At 32.8% G+C, this 22336-nt stretch overlaps 3 protein-coding genes across 4 annotated transcripts in view; 1 reads left to right on the top strand and 2 right to left on the bottom strand.

Moving 5' to 3' along the window:
• The window catches only part of LOC111062307 (calcium release-activated calcium channel protein 1), a 38868-nt gene extending 38263 nt beyond the window's left edge, over window positions 1–605 (bottom strand). Inside the window, exon 1 of the mRNA XM_022350011.2 lies at window positions 579–605. Coding sequence (XP_022205703.1) covers window positions 579–590 — 12 coding nt within the window. The 5' untranslated portion in view covers window positions 591–605. The remainder of the gene's footprint in view (window positions 1–578) is intronic.
• A 4187-nt stretch (window positions 606–4792) lies between these two features.
• On the top strand, window positions 4793–15711 carry LOC111062433 (dihydrolipoyllysine-residue acetyltransferase component of pyruvate dehydrogenase complex, mitochondrial-like). Of its 2 annotated transcripts, none has more exons than XM_039437012.1 (7): window positions 4793–5079; window positions 6990–7072; window positions 8893–9075; window positions 11365–11558; window positions 12644–12803; window positions 14180–14313; window positions 15436–15711. In XM_039437012.1, the coding sequence occupies exons 1-7, from the start codon at window positions 4920–4922 to the stop codon at window positions 15563–15565; spliced, it is 1044 nt and encodes a 347-aa protein (XP_039292946.1). In that variant the 5' UTR covers window positions 4793–4919; the 3' UTR covers window positions 15566–15711. The 2 variants fall into 2 exon arrangements, with proteins under 2 accessions (XP_039292946.1, XP_022205821.2); XM_022350129.2 differs by having other exon boundaries at window positions 4794–5079; window positions 8887–9075.
• On the bottom strand, window positions 15711–21945 carry LOC120353408. Its single transcript, XM_039437016.1, has 2 exons — window positions 21508–21945; window positions 15711–16001 (listed from the first exon to the last, which is right to left on the bottom strand). The coding sequence occupies exons 1-2, from the start codon at window positions 21643–21645 to the stop codon at window positions 15756–15758; spliced, it is 384 nt and encodes a 127-aa protein (XP_039292950.1). The 5' UTR covers window positions 21646–21945; the 3' UTR covers window positions 15711–15755.
• Window positions 21946–22336: the final 391 nt, after the last annotated feature.

Below are 22336 nucleotides of genomic sequence, written 5' to 3'. Positions count from 1 at the left end.
AGTAACTGTAGAGTCATTACAAAATCTGTGAATCATTCAACCACGTTTTGGGATTGGAATATTGCTTCATCATCTTGAGAGAGTAAAAAAAATCAAATTGTAGATTGATGGTTATTATTCCATGCCATGTCTCAAAAACCTATTGCATTTGGCATTACTCACTTATAAACTATATATACTTTTGTAAGTAAACATATTTACGTAAAAGGAAACATAAAATAAACAGCTCCAGTAGTCTCCTAAGAATAAACTAATAAGAACTATAATAAGAAAAGGTAGGAAGAGGAAGAAAATGAGTGAAAGGCGAATAAGCAGCAGCAGGTAGAAAGTGGAAGGAGTCAGTGACTCAAGAGACTCCTCAATATTTCTCAGCCTTCAAAAATGCTCAACTGTATTGAATGAACTCTGTCAATAAACAATTCTCAATCATCAAAAAGCAGAGAGTGTGTGAGAGAGAAGAATATGAGTGATTGACAAAAATGTTCTAAGAGTAAGCAATGACTTTGTATTATCATTTGCACGACAACTCGTCATTGACATTGTCAAAAATTATACAAAGAGAATAAATAATCACTTACCGTACTATACATGTTGAAAATAAAGAGTGCAACCTACTCAGTATCCCTCACTGATGAAACTTTCTCGAGAGATCATTTAGTATGAATAAAATATTATGAGACAGCTGAATCAAGAATGACTTGTTCAAATACAGTACCTGTAATTGAACACCTAATATTTTAAATCCTAGATGTGAAATCATGTCTTGTTGTTTCCACTCACAAACTATTTCATACTCTGCTCTTTGATTAATCAAGGATGAATAAGAAGAATAATCAATGTGATACATAGAGCACGTGGAGAAAAAAAATGAAAAAAAAAAATGGATCAGAGAGAGTAAAACAGTGATAGGTGATTTTCAAGGGATTTTAATGTACACCTTGATGGCAATGTAAGATTTGATAGCTCACTGATTATTAATTAGAACAATTTTCTTTCTCAGTCATCACTATTCTTCCATCATAGATTACCAAGTAGGCTGCGGTTCTTTGTTCTTCTCTATAGAATGTATTGTTCCACTCGTTTTTGTTTTTTCTTATTGCGTTCTTTATGAAATTCTTTTCAAGTTCTTCATAAAGTACTATACTGTATACTCAAACAATTTTATAAAGGTTTTTATTGTACTACCAAATCATGTATAAAATCTCTTAATGAAATATATGAATTAAGAATTTTTAACACATTTCAAGGTATTTCTCAAATATGAATGGAATCTTTAACATATAACATAATATAATATCTTATAAAATTTGCCTATCGTCAACTAACTATAACATTCTAGTTTGCAGTGTAACAGACACTGTGTGTTTATGAATTTACAAGTTTGTATAGGATAATGCCGTACCTTATTCACGCATCTGTACAGACTGATTATATAACATTCAATAATATTTCATTAAAGAGGTGGTGACACCTATAACAATGCTTGAAAACTCAATTACAGCTGGGTCTCAACAGTGCTCAACAATGGAAATATTTCCAAATATTATCAACGATCTTCATCTCATAATTATTGTAATCATGCGAAGCAATCAAGAGTTCAAGAAGCAGAATGAAATGTGTAACTATTGCACAGACTATTAAAGCAATCGGAATGCGCGATATTACATTTGGCCTTGTGATAGAAATGTTACATCACTTTTTGTCAAATACAGGTATTTACCGTACCGTAGCCTACTCGATAATATTCCATGCTTTTGAACCAACAATCAATGAACTACATTGAATTATTAATCGAGATTTGTATATGGTAGTAAAGTATAGGGACAGTGTTGGTTTTTCAAAACAAATCCATAGGTAGCTGCTAACTACATATTCAACAGCTATGCAATAATTGATTCAACATTTCTCTACGTGAACGTATTTTTGGACATGAGAATATTGTCTGTAGCTGGAATATTCTACTATACTTTGTTTTATGCTATCAGTTTCTCGAAATTTAAGATTTGACCAATGCTTTAAAGATTGGAAATATTGTGAGAGCAAATTTCTGTTGCTTACTATTTTCCTCAATAACTTTACTTTTTGGATTTTTCATCATTGTTACAAATTCACATGTTTTAAAACAGAAAACTTTAAACAAAACTTCTACTATATGAAAACTGAACCATATATAGAAAACTTTCTGAGTTTTTTTGTTAGTGCTCAGCCTGCTATTCTTCTCCTCCTACTACGCTTATAATTAATAATACGCTTTTGGAAAAACAAGTTTATGATACTGTAGATTGTCACTAAAGTGTGGCGTGTAGCGTTGAGTAGAATTTGAAGGCGCAAACTTGACTATGATTACTGATCATTTGATTGATTTTTCGAATTGATCATTTTGTATTTCACTGAATTACTCAGAAATATCACTTTTCTCTGCAGAAACATCACTACAGTGAGACACAGAGTTCAACAGTCAGTCTACTCCATTCAACAATGTGTTTTAAATTTTGTTGGACTTCAACTTATTGGTTTTCCAATGTCATGAAATTTCTAATTCCATCGGTAAATAAAATAATGCTTGGTTATTTGACTCCACAATCTGGAAATGCATTGAGAAAGTTTTACAAAAACATGGAGTTTTGATAAGATCATCACAAAAGTGATGAGCTTGAATAGAATTCAATTTGGAATAAGTGATACATTACTATTGGAGTTTCGAATTGAGTTGAATGATATAAAGGCTATGTCGTCACTGAGACTCATGGATATAGCGTTTCAGAGAATTAAAACTGTATTATTCCATCAAGTTCAAGCTTCGAGCTAATGATAAACCTCCCTCAATGATATTTTGAAAATAATATTGATAATTGAAATTAACGCCTGTTCATTAGTTCAATTAATCGACTACTGAAAAGTCAACACTTGATTTATTAAAAATTGATTTACATTACACAATGATTGGTTTCATAGTTATTGGTTCAACATTATTATTGTATAGTCTATCAATTTGGGAAAAATACGAATAGAAAATAAGTGAATATTGAGTATTCCAGTTGAATGTCCACCCTGCTGTTCCTTCTTCCCCACCAACCGTTGATTACTGCAAGTATAGTAATTGTTATAATTCTTCTCATTTTGTCAGTGGAGATATACAAATTTCACTCTGTATTTAGGTCAGAAGTCCTTCCCCGAATAGGCTTATGAAAACACATCAAAGTAGCACTGATAATATATCTTTTATCTGCAAGGTATTTTTGGATCGGTTAATTAATTTGAATAGCATCAATAATATTTTAGACTCATCTTCATAACAGTATCAAGTGCTGAATAAGTGTTGGAACTAGAATGATCTTCTGCCCCTTCAATTATGTTTGATACTGTTGTTTGTCATTGACGTGTGGCGTGTAGCGTTGAGCACAATTTGAAGGCGCCAGCTTGACTATGATGACACGTGACACCAACTGGAAACATTACTTTGAAGAGTCGGATGGAGAAAAACCCTAACTAGTGAGCCACTGGCTAGAGAACTCGCTCCAAATAATGCAGTGAGAGCTCGCTAACGCTCGTTCAAACAATTTTCGGTGGCGCAATAGATTTCTCTGTAAAAGCTCATGCAATTCTGAGCTAAATTTCCAAAAATATATAGTGATTGAATGTGATTTTCATGCCATGCCAATGATTTCGGTGACGGTGAACCAGAACATTAATTTAACTGTATAGCAATATTGATTTAGAAGCTTTCCGGCATTTTATCGGCCGAATCAGATACCAACATTTTCATTCGTGCAATTCCATTCAGATATTATAAAGATCATACAAAATACAATACATTTCTCTCGAATTCAGCTTTTTTGAATAGAATATATCTGCATAATATGAGGAGCTATCCTCAGTGTGTTTGCCACTCAACCGGAAATGTACGAGTGTGACGGGTCATACAACACCAGGAATAGGGAGATGCTGAGAGACTGGACTCTCACAGAACACCATTTTTCAAAGCAAGATGCTAACACATGGCAAAAAGATTAATGATCTTCCAATAGAAATTTGTGCGCTGGATGATTATGTCAGCAATTTAGAAAGAGGTTGAAGTTGTGGTTGATTGTGAAATGTTACTGTGACATTGGTGAATACCGTACATGATTTCCAACTTTAATTTATTCTTGCTGTGACATGAACTATTCTATTCAGAATTCAATGACATGTAAATATGTATGTGATTTGTTACAATATTTTATTTTGTACAATGCATGCATTTATCAAATAATAAGAAATGGAATCCTGTTTTACTTTAATCCATTTCTGCCAGTAGGCTATTCCTGATCGCAGAGGATTCAAAAAATACTCTCAGCTTTGTTTCTAAACTCGAATGAGAGAATGAGTGTGGCTTGATTCATCTATGACGTACAGTACTGGGAGTTCACTCTTTATTTCGTCATTATTCAGCCAATCTCTCCTGCTAGACCGTTGTCTGGTCTGAATTTAGAATTGAAGGAAGAACTGGAAATTTTTATGACCGTTATTTGGATAAATAATAGGCTATTGAGAGTCCTTGTAGGCGTAATATCACGTTCGATAGCTTTGATTAGAAAGAGACGCGAGTTTTTGTAATCCAGTCATCCAATCAGAGGCTGGAAAATGAATTCAATCGTGTTGAGTGTCTCGATAGACTATGTGTTTCACATTCAGTAGAATGTAGCAGAACGTAGAAGGTAGAAAAAGTGTAAGGTTTTACTTTATGCGACCAAGAATTTTTCTTCACCTTTTATTTTTGAGAGTATCCTATACTATTTGATTTACTTTTTTTGGTTTCATTCTGTTTAACGCTAAAATTCGTTATCTGGATTCAACTCGTCTCGACATTTACTAGATTTCTAGATTTAGATAAACTGGATTCATTTTAAAGTTGTATAAGAACCAACCGTATTCCTATCATGATCATGTTACAGAATAAGTTTCAATCTTCTTTCAAAGTTCAAAGAATATTTTGCAATAAGCAATCGTGGTTCATCTTAAAAGGCTGTAAAGCTCTGCTTTCTGTCTACTCGGCAACAAAAGAACATGATAACATTTCACGATGGGCGAGAGAAAAAGGTATGTAGAGCTTCTTGTGAATAATATGTTATTAATTTTGCAATGAAATAGAATCATTGTGTCAACCGTTACTGTCGTTCATCAGAAACCTCAAATCAATAATACATAGCATGAACCCAATTTGAAATTCACCAGGATCGTTGGCTTCATGTTTAAATGTTTGAATGTTCGAATGTTTAAATGTTCAAATGTTTAAATGTTCATATGTTTATATGTTTATATGTTTATATGTTTATATGTTTATATGTTTTATGTTTATATGTTTATATGTTTATATGTTTATATGTTTATATGTTTATATGTTTATATGTTATATGTTTAATGTTTATATGTTTATATGTTTATATGTTTATATGTTTATATGTTTATATGTTTATATGTTTATATGTTTATATGTTTATATGTTTATATGTTTATATGTTTATATGTTTATATGTTTATAGTTTATATGTTTATATGTTTATATGTTTATATGTTTATATGTTTATATGTTTATATGTTTATATGTTTATATGTTATATGTTTATATGTTTATATGTTTATATGTTTATATGTTTATATGTTTATATGTTTATATGTTTATATGTTTATATGTTTATATGTTTATATGTTTATATGGTATATGTTTATATGTTTATATGTTTATATGTTTATATGTGCGCATTCACAGCGAAAAACGGTAATAGATTTTCATAAAATTTGACATGCATGTTCCTTTTTTAATTGCGCGTCGACGTATACTCAATGTTTTTCGGAAATTTTGCATTTCAATGATAATGTAAAAGGAAATAGGAGTCCCCTTCATACGCCAAAATATTACTGTAAAAATCAGACTATAGAATCATTTATCATAAATCAGCTGTCTAGTGGACTATAATAATATACTACCCGTTCAAAAACATCGAGCATCTTGAAAATGTATCTTTCCATCAACGTTAGTAGACAGTTGCAGCCAGACCTGATAACAGCGCTCACACTCACATTCCGGGATGACACGTCACGGTACGATAGGACAGAAAGCTGTATGTTTATTTAGGAGTTTTTCTAGACATTTGAAACTGATGAATTATTCATTTAATTATTTTTGAGAGAACATAACAACGTAATGTAACTTACTCAGCGCGAGGTCTACTGTTCACAGAGCTACTAGTATAATTTGATAGATGTGAAGTGCCAGTTTCTTTGTGATTTAGTATGACTGTACAACGGAATCTTTTAACAGTAAAAAGAATACAATTCTCTAAAATGATCGTGTTTATATTTCTCAGCTGGCTATACGTTATCTTATGAATTTCAGGGATGCGATATTTTGATTTTTCACATCCTCACTAGCTCAATTTCTTTTTTACTATCCACAGCTGTTTCAGCCAAGGACGAATTATCCTTTTAATGTCGTTCAGCGAGTTTTCCCAAGGAGGAGACCTAGTACAATCGAATTCTTATATCATAAACCTTCTATGTTCCAAATTTCATGAAAATTGTTGTCTTGTTTTCGAGATTCGTTGAACATAAATATATACCCATATAACCACATAACCAGATAACCATATAAATATATATATATACATATATACAGAAATTGCTCGCTTAATATAATAGGATTTAATGCACAAAAATGTCGCCACAGAATATAATGTAAAATAAAATAACCTACAATGAAAAGGCTAGTTATTGTAATTCCTTGATATGAGAATCATGGGAATACGAGTATCAAGTCACTTACACTCACAGTGAACTGATTTCAGTATTCATTAACAGTAAATCCATCACAGTATTTTATTTACTTTCTTTGAAATTAAAGAATTCAAAAGAATTCATCTTATTATATCATAATATATCCGAATATATTTTGTGGAATATGATCATTCTTGATGAAGTGAGATTATAATAGTCTAAAATATTTTGAATAGGTGCAGCAGATAAAATAAATGAAAATCGTTCTCTGGCAAGAAGAGAAGAGAATAAAGCACCAAGAAGAGTGTCCACCGAAAAGGTTTGTTGATAATTTGTAAAATTTATACAATGTTGATATTTTAATAGTTGATAGTCTATGTGTGAATCTTTCATTCTTTAAGTTGTCTCCAAATTTAAGGAAGATTGGAAAAAAATCGCAGATGACTCTTCATCAGAACATGAAAGTTTATATACATATACATAAACATTTTTATTCATAGAATCATTTATAAGGTGCGCCAGAGAAACTGACTTATTTGAAAAAAGTCCATGCCTTGAATTGGTCGTGTAGAGGGGCAGGAGGGAGCGCATCTGGAGGGGGAAGTTCGTAAATTTATCCTCCCTCAAGTAAATAGCCATCATGTTCCGGTCTAGAGACCAGCGGGCCTTCGCAGTTGAGAGCTTCTTTTCTAATGGACGATCACCTTCCGCGCTCGATTCGAAATTCCTCCCCACAGACTCGATCCTGGCCATAATTCGATTCTGTCGTGGGTTAACTCATTTCAGGAGTGTAGAAGTGTCGTTAAACCCAGAAATGGACTTCAAGGAACCATAAGAACTCCAGAAAATATCGAAAGAGTGAGGCAGTCAGCTGTGCGTTCTCCCCGGCGTTCGGCTCGCAAACACGCAGCTGCTATGGCTATTTCTGACTCCACTGTTCGACGATTTTTTTATGAAGACCTTCAACTTCATCTCTTTAAATTGGCTGTTGTTCAAGAATTGACTTAACACGATTTTGTTGCCCGCAAAAATGCATGTGATATGCTGATTGACAATAACCTGCCTGAAGACGCGGTGATTTGACAAGGCTCATTTCCACATGCGTTTCTTCAATGGGATTTTTTATGAGGGTTTGAAATCCCTGGTTTATGTCGATCGACCACGGACCATAGCACACCTCAAGAACAACATTCGCGAAGCCGTTGTCAACATACCGATTAATATACTGCAACGACATTTCAAAAATCGACTTTGTCAGTGTATGCGCAATGGGGGTCGACATTGGTCTGATGTCATTTTCAAGACTGCATGAGAAAAATTGACTTATAAGAAAAAGATTGAAACAATATCTAAAGTACTTTTGTTTTTATTGACCTTTCTAATAAGTAAGTTTCTCTGGCACACCTTGTGCTTAGGCAACCCAGGTACCCTAAAGTGCTATTGAAGAGATAACATTCATTTTGTAAATATTATTAATTACCTCATCATTCAAGAGAGAAAAAGTAACTTTTTCTACCAAATTCATTCCTTATCCATCTATTAACCGATCTTATTCCCATCAACCACTACCGCTAATAATCTTAGAGCTCATCAAGTACCTAATTTGTAGAGCGAACCTTCATTTTATTCTATAAAATCAATACTCTCGTGAATTGTGTAAAATTATAATAAATCAGTCGGTATTACTATATTTGGAAGGCTCCTCTTCAATTGGATTATCGCTTACAAAGTATCAGTATTATCACATCCACATGTCATAACATTATCTCATAACACTATTGAGTTCTTCTTTGAGAATCAATTAATCATTCCGCCAACCTTCCATTCCTTCTATTATGAAAATATTTTCGAGCTTGTTCATCTTGTATTCAAACTCTTATTATCGATAACCAATGAAGTTGAAATGCTAGTGGTATTAGATAATTCCCATGTTTCTAATAAATTAATACAATTTAGTAAAGTTTTAAAAGTGTAGTACATTTCTGAAGTTTTGTAGTACATCTACATATTCTCTTATATAGACTGTACTGTAGATTCAATTCTGCAACAGTTTTTACTGTTTATTATTCTGAAAATGAATTTCCATATTATATAGAAATGTTTTCTATAACTCTAATAACAATGACGTTTCAGTTGCAGCTTATTCTTACCAATGAGGGTAATGAAGTTTTTGGGCCGATTCAGATTGAACATCTGATGAAAGTGCCTCATTCTGGACCAAGAATAAGGACAGATTACAGAAAATCTTCCTCTCCCTATAATGACAGAGCAATTTCAAATGATCGCGAAGAGTTGGCTCAAAAATTTTGCCAGTCCAAACAGGTAAATTTTTGTAGACAAGCTTTCTTCAATGATAAAGAAATACGGTATGAGATGGAATTCTCATCACTTATTCGCTCCATGTGGAAATATAATGAGAATAATTTCCTCCATATAAGACAACCTTCCTCTATTCAAGATTTTCTCCACATCCTATTATATCAAGCGAGCAATTTCTGTATGTCTGATTATATTTTTATATCTGGTTATTTTTATATCTGGCTATTTATGTTCAACGGATCTCGAAAACGGCTCTAACGATTTTCACGAAATTTGGAACAGTAAATTTATGATATAAAATTTCGATTGCACTATCATTGTCTCATCCCTGGGAAAACTCGCTGATGGACATTAAAAGGATAATTCATCCTTAGAAGTACAGATGATAATTTCGTCTTCTGTCAATAACAGAAGATGCGTGTGCCTGTGTGGGAGATCAGCTGTGTAATCATTCAATCAGCTTACCGTATCTCGCAAGAAATTATTGTCTAGAAACTTTATCAAAATAATCTGATTTGTTGACATGACATGGTTTATTACTCTTAATTAGAGTATAAATAATATTCGAAGGTAATCATTATTTCACAGTTTTAAGTGATCAGTGAGTGTTATTTTGTTAGGCTGAAGTGTACGTCCAGTGCCAACATACCTGTCATAAAATTTTTGGTTGGGATCGATTTAGTATGTTATTTTGAGCACTAAATCAGAAAAATTAAACGGCGGTCACTATTGTTTTTAAAATAAACTAAGTTCAAAGTAGCACAACATTACATGCATTTAACCTATAAGTAGCAACCATAAGTAGCTAAGGTTAGGAAAAGCTTTAGGTTAGGAAAAGCTTTAGGTTAGGAAAAGCTTTTGGTTAGAGAAACTCAGATTAGGAATATCATAATTTGATGATTTCAATAATCAAAATGGCTGCTACTCATAGGCTGAATGCATGTAAAATTGTGCTACTTTGAACTTAGTTTATTTTAAAAACAATAGTGACGCCGTTTAATTTTTGTGATTTTGTGCTCAAAATAACATAGGTACTAAATCGATCCCCAACCAAAAATTTGATGACAGGTATGTTGGTACTGGACGTGCACTTACACCTTTTGTTATTCAATTTTGTTTGTAAACAATCTAAATTATAACTTTTCTGTTTTCAAATATTTTGACTGAAAATTGGACCTGAATTCAAGTGTATGAAACATAACCTACTTTTTAGACCATTTATAGTGTATTTAAATCAAAATTCGGGGAAGAAACAGTTTTGAGCTGTGCCTGTTTGTCTTTCCCCAATCATTTTGAAGAACTGTGTTCTGTTTATCAAATCAAATCAAATAGCTTTTTATTCACAAAACATAATACAAATTTATAAAATTCATTTACACATTTAACAGTGAATACTCTCCACAAAGACTTGAGTCTGTGAGTGGAGAGTGAGTTCTTTCAAGTTGAGATTATGTTCTCATGTTTTGTACATATTATAATTGAAACTATTGTAATTGAATATACTAACACTCATCAGCAAATCAAGAATATAAATTGCACACAATGAAATTCCATACTGGTAATAAGTATATACAGACAAATATATATACATAGTACATATATTTAGAATCAATTATGTTTTTGACAGTGTAGAAATATAATTAATTAATACAGAGAATCGGCATCGCTATTCTTCTATCTTTATCCACTGCCATTATAATGTGGACCTCACTATAGCTGATGTTAAAGGCTATACTTAATCATTATAAATGGCAAATTCACTATGAGATCAAGTTCTGAATAAGAAGGCGGATTGAATCAGTTGCTCTGCAGCATCCCTGCCAATTTCTAATAGCCATCTACTCAAATGTTGCTTGTAGGTGTTAATACTGTAATTTTCAGACTGTTTTAAATGATTGGGAACGTTTCTATATAATATATGACAGATGTATTCACTATTATTTTTAAAGCAGTTATGTAGGAGTCGGGGATGAGCAATACCAAAGTTAATTAGATTTCTTGTATTATGAGTATGAGCTAAATTATTGAAAATGAAGTGTTTAGTATCAATAAATGAGTAACGAGCAAAGCTCGGTGCCCCGATATTATATTATTATACATGAGACAACAGATCACTTTATAAGATTATTTGACATTATTGAAGAGTATATAATTATTATGATTTGACTGGTTGAAAGTTGAAAAATCAGATTGGTAAAGTTATTTTGTTATATTGTTCTACACACTATATCTTTTGTTACTTCCCACACTTTTATGAATAACTGTTTCTATTTAATTATTGATATTTTTCAGACAATACCTCATTATTACTTGACCATGGACATTAATGCTGAAAAACTTATAAATTTGAGGAAGGAAATGAATGCCAATCTCCAAGAAGGAAATATCAAACTGAGCATTAATGATTTTATAATAAAAGCCACAGCATTGACTTGCCTGCAAGTGCCTGAAGCGAACAGTGTTTGGATGGATACATTTATTAGACAGTAAGTTTCCATACAGCATTTCCATTTCAAAATAGTAAATTATTATGTAGGCTACTTGTTGGCCCGGCGAACCTCGTACCTTCAAAAAGGCAATGTATCTCATGTCATACTTGACTTTATTTGGTGAATCATTAAATTTATCTGACAATCAATATTTCCATTTACATCTAAATACGGACTTCCTATGTGCTTAGTCATGCAGCACTCATTATACCGAAAACATATTTTTCTCAATCTATTGGTAGACAATCAATCTACGAGTAAAGTGTTCAATTAAAAAAAATAGATAGGTTGAGTCAGTGTTTCAAAGATTGCGTTCATAGTTGCCGATTGCCAATATATGGTCCAAGGAATATGCGATATACGATGAATCACACAGAATTCCTTATTCTTTCCATCTTCCACTTTAGGATGGATATCAGCTACGCTGAATGAAAAAATGGAAATTATTCTGTCATTCTTCAGTAATTAATGATGCAATATGAACAACTCTCTTTCATGAGGTGAATCATTTTTCTCCAACATTTTCCAGTTTCTCAATGAAAGGAAACTGATAATTTTGTATAGGTCTTCTATCTACAGCTTGTACCAATCAACTACACTTCAACCCCAAACTACCGTATTAAGCACGGGTGACCTTTTTATTACAGCCGATAACTTTAGATGCTAAATCATATTATCACAGCATGATCTTGAATCATGATCATCTTCCCGTTCTACTTTAGGCCCTTGGCCAGCAAGTACGAAAACATAGGTTTGTAGAATAGATTAATTGATTATTATTATTAGCCTCCCTATTAATATTTCTGGACAGAAATCATCCCCAATATTCACACAACATATTCCCAAAGTTTCATGCCGTTCTGTCAAGTCTAGAATGAACAAACATACATACAAACAAACACACAAACAGCAATTAAATTTAATATTTTAAATTAAAATAGATAAACTTCTCAACTAAAATCAATAATCAGCTTATAACAAGATGCGTTCTCAATAGAAAATCTTGTAATTATGTGCAAGCTTGGGCCTTGAGTGAATGAGGACATGTAGTGTTCATTTCTCAGATAATGTAATGTTTCCAGGTACAATACAGTGGACGTAAGCTTTATTGTCAGTAGTAAATCTGGTCTCACAATACCAACTATTTTTGAAGCAGACTCCAAAAGCTTAGCTGACATCAGTTCGGGTATCAGATCACTTACCCAAAAAGCCAAAGCAGGGAAGCTGCAGTCGGATTTCAAGGTCACAAATTTTTAATTATTATTTAACGAAAATCCTAAATAAATGCTGTAAATCAACCCGAAGACTTCTGCTACTGCAGACATTAACAACAGGGTTAACAGCTAGATGGAAATTCAATGAGAACTACTATCCAAAAATTATTTGCCAGCCCGGGAATCGAACCCGGTACCTCCCAATTGCTAGTCAGGAATGCTTACCCTTACACCAAACTGACAATCTCTGGATAGCAGCGCTCATTTTATACGAAGCCATAGCGGCCACAAATTTTAAGTATTGAAAGTGTCAAACCCTTTGCTACGATTATTTCATAATTTATTATAATCAAACGAAAATCCCAATCAAATGCTGTTAATCACACCGAAAACTGTTGCTATTGCAAATATTGACAACAGGGTAAACAGCTAGATGAAAATTCGATGAGCGCTATACTATTCAAAAATTATTTGTCAGCCCGGGAAATAGATTTGTCAGTCCTAGATTTCCATCTAGCTGTTTAACCTGTTGTCAATATTTGCAGAAGTCTTCGGAGTGATTTACAGCATTTAATTGGGATTTTCGTTTAAAAATAATTATTCACTATTTAGTATTTGAACAAATGCAATTTCCAATTTACTTCCATCTGTAGATTATTTCATCTTGACAGCGTTTAGCGGACAAGTTAAAAATCTCTGGACCTGACTACTGCCGCTTTTCGATTTTTTTTTCAAGTCGAAGATTTGTCCTACGATACATATTCACCGCAAATATGGTTTTTCTCGGTACTGTATTTAAGTCTCTTACATCAGGACCTCCTATATACTACCGGACTTGAGCCTAGAAAAAATGGCCGCCGTACGTGGTGTTCTTATAGAAATTCCTACTGATAAAAAATCACTAATCAGCTGTTAGAGAGCGTCTCAGTTTGTCGAAATCTCAGTTCGTCTAATTTCCGTTTAGAATATCAATGCCAGCCACCACCTTCGGCGGCCATTTTTTTTTTGTAGGCGCAGGTCCGGTATATTATAGGAAGTCCTGCCTGCTTGCATCCGAATTCATTGACATTGGAAAATCATTGGTTCATGATTTTACTCTCCATATGTTTTTATATAGGATTTTTCCCAAATTATTTGAAATCACTCAACCAAAATTCTCTATTTGATTATTCCATTCGAATTATTCTAGATTACTTCCTACATATTTACTTCAATACACGATTGGATTTGAAGAAGTTTGATTGTCAAGTCGACTTATTCCTATAGATTATATATTTTCTATGAAGTTGCTATCTACTTCCGAATCACCCCAATTTAGAGAGTTTGTTATTGTAGGGTTATTTCAACATTGAGATGGATATGAATTAGACCTACTTTAATTAATTTTTTCTTCGTGATTTTCAGGAAGGTACAATAACTGTATCAAATCTGGGAATGATGGGTATTAAACAATTCAGCGCGTTCATAAATCCATCTCAGTCGTGTATACTCGCCGTTGGTGGACTTGAGAAGCAACTTATTCCTACCCATGATGGAGGGTGAGTTTGCTGCCCTTATCAATTAGCCCTAACTTTACGAAGAATGAAGGTAGTCATTCTATTCTATCAATCAGCATCAATGTTGTACAGTTCACTGTAGATTTAACTACTCTTGTAAGTAGCATGATTAGCTATTTTGTTAGTTTCATTGTCGATGGAAAATAATAGTCCAGTCAACGAAAGATTATAGAGAGAAAAGTTTGGAACACAATTTGATCTCGCAGCTCTTTTAAAAATGTTTAGGGGGTAAATATATCAAAAGTCCTCAGCACTTACTCACTGTCATAAAGAGGTGAGGGTAAATTGAAAGTACCATTTTCTGGTTTTACACATAACTTATATCTCGAACAATATGAGAGTTTTACGGATATTTTTACTCAATGAAAAATTGAAGCTCACGAATTTCCCTACAAGTTTTATTCGTAACATTTTGAAAAAACCTTTTCCCTACGATTTTTTTCATTTTTGGCCTTATAACTTCTCAACGATGAATTGGAGAAGTATGTTCTAAAGATGAGCTTATAGAACATTAGATTCTCTTCAATTTGATGTCACAATTTTCAATTATCATACGCATCATACCTGAGAAATCAAGGAAAAATGTATCACTCGAAATATTCATTCTATTCTACTTTTATAAACATTTGTGTCAGCAGTGGTCCTTAAGATGTCATGTAGGCTATAGACATTTGCTAAAAAAAGTTGTTAATCATCAGTTTAAAGGTGTGAACTTGATTGATCGAGTGCTGAATCGGTTTATGGAATAGAAGATGGATTTCATAGATGGTTGAACTTAGAACGAAATTGTTAAGGTACCGGTATTCAATTATATAGACATTAATTATGTAGAATGTTTTTGATCATTACAAAGCTATATTCCAAATTGACTGAGCACACTAATAATTATCACAAAAAAAACAACCCTTGAAATTCTGATTCCTTAACTTTGGGTGAATTTCGGTTTATCAGGTCCCTAAACATACGAATCACGTACTTCTTTTGACTACAATGGCTTGTATAGTCACTGTTACCATAAATAAAACTCCAAACATTAGATGAGGTAGATTCCTCACATTTGTCGAGCAATTTCCTTACATTGTCAAATGATCTATGATTTATCAGGTCAAGAGCAGCAGATTTAATGAGCGTTACTCTCAGCTGCGACCAGCGCACCGTGGATGGTGCGGTAGGCGCTCACTGGCTGGCCACCTTTCGGCAGTTCATTGAAGCACCGCATCTTTTGATCACATAATTCTACATGTCTTTCTTCCCTGGTGAGGACCGGCTAGGAGACTTCTACATTCTCAAATGTTTTTTTTTTTGTGAATGTAGAATAGAATAGAATAGAATACGTTTATCCACCAATAAATACAATTTAATGTACATTAGGTGTCGTCAAGAATAATCCCATAAAACTACTGAGCCATTATAACTATATATTATCACACAAAATAAGTATTCACTACATCGACGGGCAAATTGAAAAATTCCTCTACATTATGTAATGGGTTCTCTGTTAGCAGCTTTTTAACTTGAGTTTTAAAACGGGCTTGATTCATATATCTCACACTAACAGGCAGCTTATTGAATGCCTTGATTGATGATATTCTATAATGTCCTTGAAGTTTTTTTAACCTGACAAAAGGAACATTCAGATGACATGCTTGTCTGGTGAAATGCCCGTGTATCTACGCTAAACACCCCTCCATAATAGCTTGTTTCTTATCGAGATCTACACGGGATTCGTGGTTGTCTGCTGGAAGAAAGCACCGATTAACGGCGAAGAAGGTGGACGCTGCCCTACCGGATGGAAATGTTTTCATCAACGAACACTTAACACCTCAGAACAAGTACATTCTATCGTACGGAAAAAGATTGGTGAAAGATAAAAAAATCGATAGTGCGTGGCTAAGGAACGGAAGAGTGTGGGTGAAGGTGGTTACCAACGACAGTCCTATCAGAGTATGGGTTCCAGATGACATTCATGAGGCAGTAGCTAACAGTTCACGTGAATCTGTTGAAAAAGTGGCCGGTAATGTGGAAAAAATTTTTGTAAAATAAGTCATGGATAAGCCAGGTACAATTTTTCTAATTCATTTCCTTGGGTCATTTAGATGGTTTTAATTTCTGTTGATTATTTTTTGCGGTATTTATTGAATGAATTCAATATTAATTCTATACATTTTATAGGATTATCTTTAGAGTAATAATTAATAAATCTATTTGCTTGTTTTATTTTCATTATTCCAGCATAAAAAAACAAAAATATAATTATCAGATTACTCAACATTCTTAACCAGTCATTACTTTAATTTAATTTATCTGCGTTATCCGCGTTGAAAACAATGGTTAGGTAGGTTCAATTTTTATTTTTTCATTATTATTTTTTATCTTGCTTTGAGTGAGGAGTAGGATAATATAGTGTGTCTTTTTTGGAGTGAATTATGTATTGTTCTCTAAATTATTTGAAAAATAATCTGGAAATATTTGAAAAATAATCTGGAAATATTTGAATTTAGTATAGGCCTTCTGGATCACAAGTGATTTCATAGAATTTAATTTACTGTAGAATCTTATTAGTATATTTACTGTAATTGTTACATGTAGCTCCGGGCTTGATTAGCTGACTTGACTTAAATATTTATTCTACTTCAACTGGTATCTTCTCTGTATAGTGATAACAGTCGAGTCTACTTTCTTTCCTAGCATTGTGCTGTTTTGTTAATTTATCTTGTTTTTGTTTTAGTTTTTATCTTGTTTTATTTCTACGCAGCTAAAAAAGAAAAACTTAACTAATTTCCTGTAACTTGGGTAGTTATAGTGAGGTTAAATATTTGTTTCGAATAATTGCATTATTAAAAAGTAATAGGATTCAATTCGAATAATTTTGTTATCAGAAAGTAATGTATTCAATTCGAATTAATAATTAAATTGAATAATTACATTGTTGGAAGATAATGATGCGATATTCAATTTGAATGATTGGCTAAAGTATTATGATCATTTGTAGTACGGTACCCTTTACAATTAATATTGATTGATGTCAATTAATATTGATATTAACGGATGTTGATTTAATCCTTATAATGCTGCTTGTAATTGCTAATAATATTGAATTATTCGAATAATTTTTCGAGAATTATCAAAAGTAATATGATATTCAAATAGTCTACTTTTAAATATTATCTATGATAACATAATTAGACTATATTGCTTTATTATTAGTTATGATACACCCTAGTGTTGGTCTAATAATTTATGGTTCTTATTTACACAAATACCAAAAAAAACCATCTATTCTGCCTCCAATGTATATTATCATGTTCAAATTTTTTCCGTACATTATGTTACATGAAATTTGTATTTTTTGTGGCGGTTGAGCGGGCGGATAGTCCCGGAGATTTTTTATTATTTTTTGTTTTAGAATTTTTTTTACTGTCTATGGACAGACATGAAATAGAATTAGACAATTATAATACAATATTTTGTAGAGAGTATGATACATTTAATTCATTCAATTCATTTTTTAATAAAGAGAGAAGCTTGAAAATAATTCATTTAAATATAAGAAGCTACAATGAAAACATTGACAATTTATTGGTGGGACTCAACTCATTAGATTTTGAAATAGACATTATTGTGTTGACTGAGACTTGGCTCAATATAGATGATATCAAGCAACTTGACGGTTATGAAACTTATCAGACAGCAGATAAGCGTAACAGAAACGACGGAGTGCTTGTTTTTATCAAGAAATCGTTATCATCAGTTGGGAGAAGTTTGAATATCGGTGGGGTCAATGCTGTAGAAATTGACTTTCACTATGATGAAAAAAAATACTGTTTATTAGCAATTTATCGAACCCATGATTCTAATGTACAGGAATTCACTGATCATCTTAGAAATTATTGTATTGAAACCAATAAGGGCAAAACCAATATAATCGCAGGAGACATTAATATTAATATATTAAATAACGACTTACAAACAGACAGTTATTTATATGCTTTGTACGAAAATGGGTTTATAAATTGTATTGATAAACCAACAAGAGAACGGAATAATAGCAGTACACTGATTGATCATGTATTTATAAAAAATATTGATGTGTCTTCAGTTCAGTCAGCAATTGCAAAAGTTTCTATAACAGACCATTACATAGTAGCCTTGCAAATAAATTCAAATTCTATGGATACAACCACAACTGAATCACCTAAATTTTACATTCATAGTGAAACTTTAGAATCTTTTCTCAGAGAGGAAACATGGGACTCTGTGATTGCCGAGCAAGATGTTAATACTTCAGCAGATAATTTTTTTTCTATTATAAAATTTAACGGTCAAAAAAGCCGGTCACACAAGTGAACTCACGTTTTAGAAAAATAAAGCCCTGGATAACGGATGGATTAGTTAGGTCAATTAGAGAGAGAGATAATTTACATAGGCTTACTAAGAGACAACCCTTTAATTTAGAATTAATTAATTACTTTAAAAACTATAGAAATAGATTAAATGACTTACTTAAAAAAACCAAAGCCCAGTATTATAGAGATCAAGTAAACGATAGTGGTAATGACCCAAAAAAGTTCTGGCGCGTAATAAATGAAATTTCAGGAAGAAATAATAAAAAAGAAGGATTTCCATTAGATCATTTCAAAAAAAATTATATTTTTGATTCTCCACTTCATAAAGCGAGAGTAGTTGCAGATTAATTCAACGACTATTTTTCGCACGTAGGGGAGAATTTGGCAAAGGCCGTTCATTCCAATAGTGTTCCAGCTATTGATGATGATCTCTATAGACTCGACACGAACTTCATCTTGCATCCGGTAAATGATGATGATATTTGTAGATTTGCTTCCGAAATAAGAGGCATGTCCGCTCCCGGCTTCGACAATATATCTGCTCAATTTTTCAAACAACATATTAAAATCTTTATTAAACCCCTTAAACACATTTATAATTTGAGCATTACTCAGGGTATTTATCCAGATAGTTTTAAAATAGCCAGAGTTTTTCCACTTTTTAAAAATGGTGATAGATCCCATGAAAGTAACTACAGACCTATTTCTATTTTAAGCATTTTCTCTAAAGTTTTAGAAAGAATTATAAAATTTCAGTTGAGTAATTATTACATTGAGGCTAACAACATTCTTGCAGATGGACAATTTGGATTCAGGAAGGACAAAAACATATCTGATGCACTGTATGAATTAATTCAAGAAGTAGACCAATCAATAAATAAAAACCTTAATAATTTAATAATATCTCGGGACCTGGCCAAAGCCTTCGATACAGTCAATAGATCGAAGCTATTAAAAAAACTTGAAATGTTAGGTATTCGTCACAACTCTTACAATTGGTTCAGGAGTTGTCTATCGGATAGAAAACAGGTCGTCCAACTGTTGGGTGTTGAGAGTAAAATTAACAACATTGAATACGGTGTGGTTCAGGGCAGCACCTTGGGGCCTCTCTTATTCCTGATTTATATAAACAACTTAGCTAAACTGCCACTTGACGGTAACCTGTTCCTATTTGCTGATGATACAGCTCTGCATGTAACCGGGGTGAATAAGGAAGAAATGTATCAAAAGGCTTCTCGTGATCTCCACCTTTTGAAGGCGTGGTTTGATGATAATATTTTGACGCTTAATATAAAAAAATCAAAATTCATGGAATTTCTTTACGGAAAAATCATGAGCCTTCTGTTGACACGTTAATGTTACATTCTTGTGGGAATCCAGATAACAATCAGTGTCAGTGCGATTGTATTGAGAGAGTGAGTTCTTACAAGTATTTGGGAATTATGATTGATGAAAGACTTAACTGGTCAGTTCACATTGCCTATCTGAAAAATAAAATACGTAAATCCATTTACATTTTTCTCAACTTACGTCAGTTTTTATCTAAAGATGAACTTAGGAATGTATACTTTGCATATGTCCAATCGTTATTAGTTGCTGGGATTTTAGCTTATGGGGTGCTTATAAAACAATTCTATCTCCGTTATTGATAACTCAAAAACTAATTATAAAAATTGCTTTAAAAAAACCCGTCCGTACCCCAACTGCACTAATATATGACGAGTTCAACGTTCTCGATATTCGCCAGTTGTATGTCAAGAGCCTACTGTTGTATATTCATAAATATAGAGCAGATATGTTCACGAGAGTTGCTCACAACTATAGTACTCGGTCGGCGGAGTCTTTGGGCATAGAAGTACCTAGACTTGTGGGGGCTCACTCCACTACAAACACTCATTACATTTCGCACATCATTTTCCGAAACATTCCGGCTTTCTTAAGAAGGGTAGAGGATTATTCCCTTTTTATTTATAAAAAACTTATTACTGGTTGGTTGAAGGAGATTGGCAGGGAGGGTATTGAAGAACTAATTCATTCTATTTATCAATAACTAATTAACTGATGCCCCACAGCTCCGTTTCATAAAAAGAAAAATTACTCATATAGTAATGATAATAATAAAAATAATAATAAAAAATAAAACAAAATATTAAATTTATTAATAACAATGAAAAAATAAATAAAAATGAATAGCGAGCATCTGCGATCTGTAAGGAAGCTGTATTGCAAACGATGTTTATAGTAATACAGTATTACGGTAATTTTATGGTTTTTGCTGATGAATGCGAGAGTCAATCAGTCAGTCGTGATCAGTTTTTATAATTTATATAAATAGATTTTACGCTTACCCTAGTATATGCTGTGTTGTTTATTGTAGTGCAACAATATATGGTTTCTTTGTTCCACTGATATGTGTTGTACTGTAGTTTTATATTGTTCTAGTTTCTAATACTTTTGTAATATTCTTCTCTCTTAAAGTATAGTATTCTCTCTTATAGTATATTCTCTAAAGTATATTCTCTCTTAAAGTATATTCTCTAGTATATTCTCTAGTATAAAGTATATTCTCTCTATAAGTATAGAATGCTTATTTTAAGTAACAATATAGGCTATTAGGCCTATATTTAAATAGTATTGGCTATTTTAACGGACTCCATGTACCACACTCAGGCTCTGGCCTAAGTGGTTGTGATGCATAATATTTTTAGAATTTGTTCTGCCTAAAGTATACACTGTTTGTAAAATTATGTTATGTTATTGAGTTATAAGTTTTTTCTTGTATTTTTGTTATATGCAAAATAAAAGCCAATTTGATTTGATTTGATTTGATCTCAGACCTACACTCAAGAACATCCAACTCGTCCCTGACCCTGACCAGGAGTCGCATGACGTACAGGCTGAACACAGTCATAACCTCCAACGAAACAAATATTGGGCGACAGTGAGCGAGGTAGTCAGCATTGGCCATAAGCCTTACTACTTTTTTCTGAAGAAGCAGCACCCTACTAGTATTGGCTGCTCCACCCCATAGGATAAGCCCATATTGAATTAAACTCTGGAAAAACCCGAAGTAGGACGTCCTCAAATATTGCTGAGGAACAAGAGTTCTCAGACGTCTTATAAGAAAAACCACTCTACTGAGCCGACCACATAACCAGTCAATGTGGCATGTCCATGTTAATTTTGTATCTAGAATAATACCAAGTAGCTTAGCTGAAGTGATTTCATCTTTTATATTTTTCAAATTAAAAATAATTGACTTGGTTTTTTCTCGATTTGATAAGAAGTAGTTTGCCCGAAACCAAGAAGAAATGTCGTTTTGAGCATCAACCATCCTTTCCCTTAACATATCCAGATTTGCATCACATGAAAGTAATGATGTGTCATCAGCATAGCTCACTATCCTACTATCCACACTCACTCTAATATCATTTGTCATTATTATAAAAAGCAATGGCCCCAGATTCGATCCCTGTGGGACGCCATATTTCACATATCTTGGATGAGAGAAGACACCATTAACACAAACCGTCTGCCTACGATCTGTCAAATATGATCTCAACAGCTGATTGCTCTTTCCCTCAATGCCAAAGTGTTCAAGCTTAGCCAACAATATATCATGGTCAACAACATCAAATGCACGGCTCAGATCGCACATG

Source organism: Nilaparvata lugens, chromosome 10 (assembly GCF_014356525.2).
Source record: "Nilaparvata lugens isolate BPH chromosome 10, ASM1435652v1, whole genome shotgun sequence".
Lineage (NCBI taxonomy): Eukaryota > Metazoa > Arthropoda > Insecta > Hemiptera > Delphacidae > Nilaparvata > Nilaparvata lugens.
This window is presented reverse-complemented; position numbering and strand designations above follow the sequence as displayed.

Coding starts and splice junctions, on each gene's coding strand:
- LOC111062433 (XM_022350129.2), top strand. CDS start 4,920: ATGATCATGTTACAGAATAAGTTTCAATCTTCTTTCAAAGTTCAAAGA. Junction 5,080..6,989: donor ACGATGGGCGAGAGAAAAAG/GTATGTAGAGCT, acceptor TATTTTGAATAG/GTGCAGCAGATAAAATAAAT. Junction 9,076..11,364: donor AATTTTGCCAGTCCAAACAG/GTAAATTTTTGT, acceptor GATATTTTTCAG/ACAATACCTCATTATTACTT.
- LOC120353408 (XM_039437016.1), bottom strand. CDS start 21,645: ATGGCCAATGCTGACTACCTCGCTCACTGTCGCCCAATATTTGTTTCG. Junction 16,002..21,507: donor TTCTTGAGTGTAGGTCTGAG/ATCAAATCAAAT, acceptor TGTTTAGCGTAG/ATACACGGGCATTTCACCAG.